Source organism: Sphaeroforma arctica (assembly GCF_001186125.1).
Source record: "Sphaeroforma arctica JP610 unplaced genomic scaffold supercont1.122, whole genome shotgun sequence".
NCBI classification, from domain to species: domain Eukaryota; class Ichthyosporea; order Ichthyophonida; genus Sphaeroforma; species Sphaeroforma arctica.
In genome coordinates this window covers 89,742-93,868 of record NW_014040436.1, presented here as the reverse complement: position 1 = coordinate 93,868, position 4,127 = coordinate 89,742, and the positions used below count along the sequence as shown (strand labels likewise).

The 4,127-nt window shown below is 43.0% G+C and overlaps 1 protein-coding gene across 1 annotated transcript; it reads left to right on the top strand.

Annotated features, from left to right (window-relative positions):
* The first annotated feature begins 1,145 nt into the window (after positions 1-1,145).
* SARC_02666 (hypothetical protein) lies at positions 1,146-3,908 on the top strand. Its single transcript, XM_014303569.1, has 2 exons — positions 1,146-2,581; positions 2,734-3,908. Exons 1-2 carry the CDS (start codon positions 1,168-1,170, stop codon positions 3,663-3,665), a joined length of 2,346 nt encoding a protein of 781 aa, XP_014159044.1. The 5' UTR covers positions 1,146-1,167; the 3' UTR covers positions 3,666-3,908.
* Positions 3,909-4,127: the final 219 nt, after the last annotated feature.

The following is a 4,127-nucleotide window of genomic DNA, read 5'->3' as shown; positions in this document are numbered from 1 at the left end:
CATGTGTAGTTCACATGATGATGAGCACGTACATATCATCACACTGCATTTCCGTTGCACGCAAAGGTGCCAGCTCTCCGTCTTTCGTGATGCATACATAACGATCATTTGGTTTTAGTGCACTTTCGTCATAAATTACAATTTGTATCACTTTATATTTTATACCTAATACACAAAACAAAAAAATATATATTTGGGAATTGGAAAGTTTCACGCGCAGCCTCTCATTGGTTGAAATATTTCAGATTTCAAAATAATCAGGTTTTGAAAAACACATTTGTGGTGATCATAGACGTAAGTATAATACGTAAATACGTTTAAATTCAATGCGTAAACGTGGTTAACCAAGGGCGAGAGATCAGAGAAATGGGGATGCTCACTCCTGTCGATAGACGTCAAAACGTGGTACGTCTACGCTGAATATGGGCTACGTTATGAGCCTGCCTGGGGCTGGGAGTCTACGACTCTGTGGACTATTTACGGTCTGTCGGACTGTCACACATCATATATTTTCTAAAAATTAGACAAAAACCAAACAAATCATATTTGTTAATATAAAATATTTTTTTAATCTATTTATTACAATATGCGAAATGATATTGTTGTAAATTTTAAAAACAAGTAATTTTATATATATATAAATATATATTTTTTCAATTTTTCAGCACGGTGTATATGTTTTGATTTAATAAAAATATAAATTCTTTGATGAGAGTTTGCGACAGAATATATAATGTGTATTATACTATTATTTAATTTACTATGTATTCGATTTGTCGACGTGACAAGAAAATATTATATTTTAAAAGAGGAGTCGAAGACTGGTCTTCAAAAAAACAAGTAATCTGTTTGCAGAATTTCGACTGGTGGTGACTGTGAGAAATGCTTGTGTACATGAATTTGCTTGACAACGGTACACGAGAGCGAATAGAATTAAAGGGTTGTTTGACAACGTATTGAGTTTTCTTATCTTGCAGTGGTTTGTATACGATAGTTTTAAGAAATACTTCAAGAGAAAATCTCGTACCAAATAAAATGTATTATATGTCATATTGGAATATACGTGTTTTGTGATGGGCGGGTCTGGTGAAAGACAAGAAGGGTACTAATAAGGGCTCTCTTTCTATTTCGTTGGTACTTCTTTGCATCTATTCGAAGGTTTACATCATGAAGACAACAATATCGACAGTATTTTTACTAGCCGTTGCCGCATATACCAATGCGCAACAGGAACTGGCCTATTTCTCACACAAGGGTAAAGCATTCGATGTAGATGGTTTCGATGCCAACTCATACTCGTACACCGGATTCAACAAGTACGGAAAGGACAAGTATGGTCGCTCCTACACGGAGGCCGAGTCTGGTAATGGCGCTGAGGTATCTGCAGGGGTAGACGGAGCGGGCCGTGTCGGAGTAGGTCATCTATCGCCATCCATCGCCTCCACTGCCGATGCTGACCCTACTGAATCCGGCGATTGGTCAAACTATTGGCCGAGTTTCGGACACGGAAAGGATCGTGTCCACAAGAAAGAGGGAATTGTGAGAGCCGGCAACGGCAAGATTATCGATAAGGCATGGTACCACATGTCGAATCGCCCGGCCCCTACAGTCACCGAGACTCAAACCCAATTCGAGTTCACCGAGGTCTATATCACTAGTTCGGTAGCACCCACCGAAGACTTTTGGTGTGATGGAGGTTGGATCCAGCTCACTAAAGAGGGAGATCTTATGGATGATGACTGGGCTGTTGCCTACATCACCGGATACCTACAAGTGATTGGCGCCAACGTTGATGACGTCGATACATACGATTGGTGTTTTAATACAAGGAATGAAAGTAACGCTGGCGCATGTGCCCGCCAGCAAGCATCATCTCACAGCCCTGAAGATATTGCCGCCGCCTTTGAAAGCGCTACCGACGACCACACATCCCAAATTATTCTGTTTGTTTGCGATCTACCCTGTCTAGATTCCATCTGCAAGGCTACACAGGAAAACTACGACAAGCTCACTCCACTGCGCCTTACTGAGGTCAGTTTTACAAAGTCTTCTGGAAGTACTCGAGATGTAAACACTACATGTATTGATGGCGAGGGCATCTACAGTCCTCCTAACTCAGCAGGAGGCAAGACCTTCAACTTCTGTCCCCAGGGACAAGTTTGCAACGTAGATGGCGAGGCGCAACCCGGAGATGCATCCTGCGTGTGTGAAGCATGCGCAGATGTACTGTCCTGTCTTTCATCTACCTGTTATGTGACACACAAGATCAAGTATGAAACCAAACCTGAAGCCGAACCCGAATGGGTGTCCCAGCCAAAGTGCCTACCCGTGAATGGACAGCCTTCATGTTATTTTGGATACTACGAATCTAATGGACAGTGCAATGAATGTCCCTATGTCGATAACTGTAAAATGGGGTCTTCGGTGTGCACCGGATTAATGAACGCAATGTGCGCGTTCGGAGGGTGCCAAAAAAATTACATAAATACTGCAGCGCCCGGAGGATCTGGTTCATGCTTGTGCTTGTCAGAGCCGACAGAGACTTCTTGCAAACCCCAGTGCGCAAATGCCGATAACTGTGGTAAGTATAGTGTACTGTATCTAGTCGACACAATCGACCCAATTATTCCAATTGTCGCTGTTATGATCTACTTTTTAATTGTTTAAGACCTTATCCCGACAATTCACATTTCTGTGTCCTGTCTCTTCATCCACCCACCCAACAATTTGCAGGTTCAGTTACAGTTATCTCTGAAGTTTTCATGCCGGACGGTACTCTCGTGCCTCGATCCAATACTGGATTTACACTAACGTGCACCGCTGATGGCACCGTCGGTGACGAGATCAAAAGTGTTACTGGACGTAGCGGTGAAGAAACCGTTAATGCCGATCCTTGTGCATACGTACTGTCGCTAGATAGAGAAGAGATAACGATTGACGGTGTTGTCTACGTTGCGCTTGAGGGTAATGGCGACGAGGCCACAGTAATGAATGGCACCTCGAGCACAATCAATGTCAGATTTGTTCCCGAAAACAGTGTTGGAGTCCTCGTATTAAATACCTTAACTGGTGAGCCCATCGAAGGTATCAATGTTACCGCTAACGGTAATGTAACCAAGACAACTGGTCCTACTGGCTCTGTCCTCTTCTCAGCAGAGGAAGCAGAAATCCCAGATGGTTCTGCGTCCGTATTCATGGTGCCAGAAACAACTGACGGCTTATTCTTGGTCTCGTTTAACAACATTGTCGCCACTCCGAATGATGGTACCGATGGTGGCACCACCCGCAGACGTGCCGCGGATGCCTTCGTCGTTCCTGAGTTTGACTATGTACAAAATGGTACCCTCGTTGTGAAGCTCACGCGCAGTGATGGAACATCACCCCTGGAAGGCCAAATTGTGTCAGTCTCGGTCAACGGTGGAGAGGCCACAGTATTGGCAGAGATGTCACCTGGTATCTATGCATTGGATGGCCTGGAGGACGGTGACGAGGTACAAGTAACCCTGCCAATGGTTGCTCAAGATACAGATGACATTACGTATGGCGGACCCTTGCTACGCAGTCCAGATACCCCGGTTGTGGATGTGGATTTCGATGGAGGTTCTCTAATCGTGGCTGTATATGGAACTCCGGTCCCGGCTGCAAGTCCACTTCCAACCCCGTAAGACCTACGGTCTAAATAATGACATACAAACAGATTTACCGGTTCACAACTAAGAAGTGCACTCAGTGTTGCTAATTGGAAGATCAAGTTAGTCGTTCAAGGACATGTGGCGATATCGCAGATATCGCACATAGTCTCCCTCAGCTAAGAATGTCGCTTCATTTTTTAGTATTCAATAAAAATTACATTCTGATACAGACAAGATTCAGTCATTTTTTCTTTTCAATACCTTTTAATAAAAAGCATAAGTCTTCATGTCTCACGTTGCAGATTATAATTATACACACACAAACACACACACACACATATATATATATATATATATGTGTTTGACCGTAGTTTATGCTTGGTAAACAATCCTGGTTTACTGTGTGATCAATACTCCCCCTGAAGCTGTAGATGTGGTTCGACGGTATATATATATATATATATATATACACACGTATATATGTATACACACACT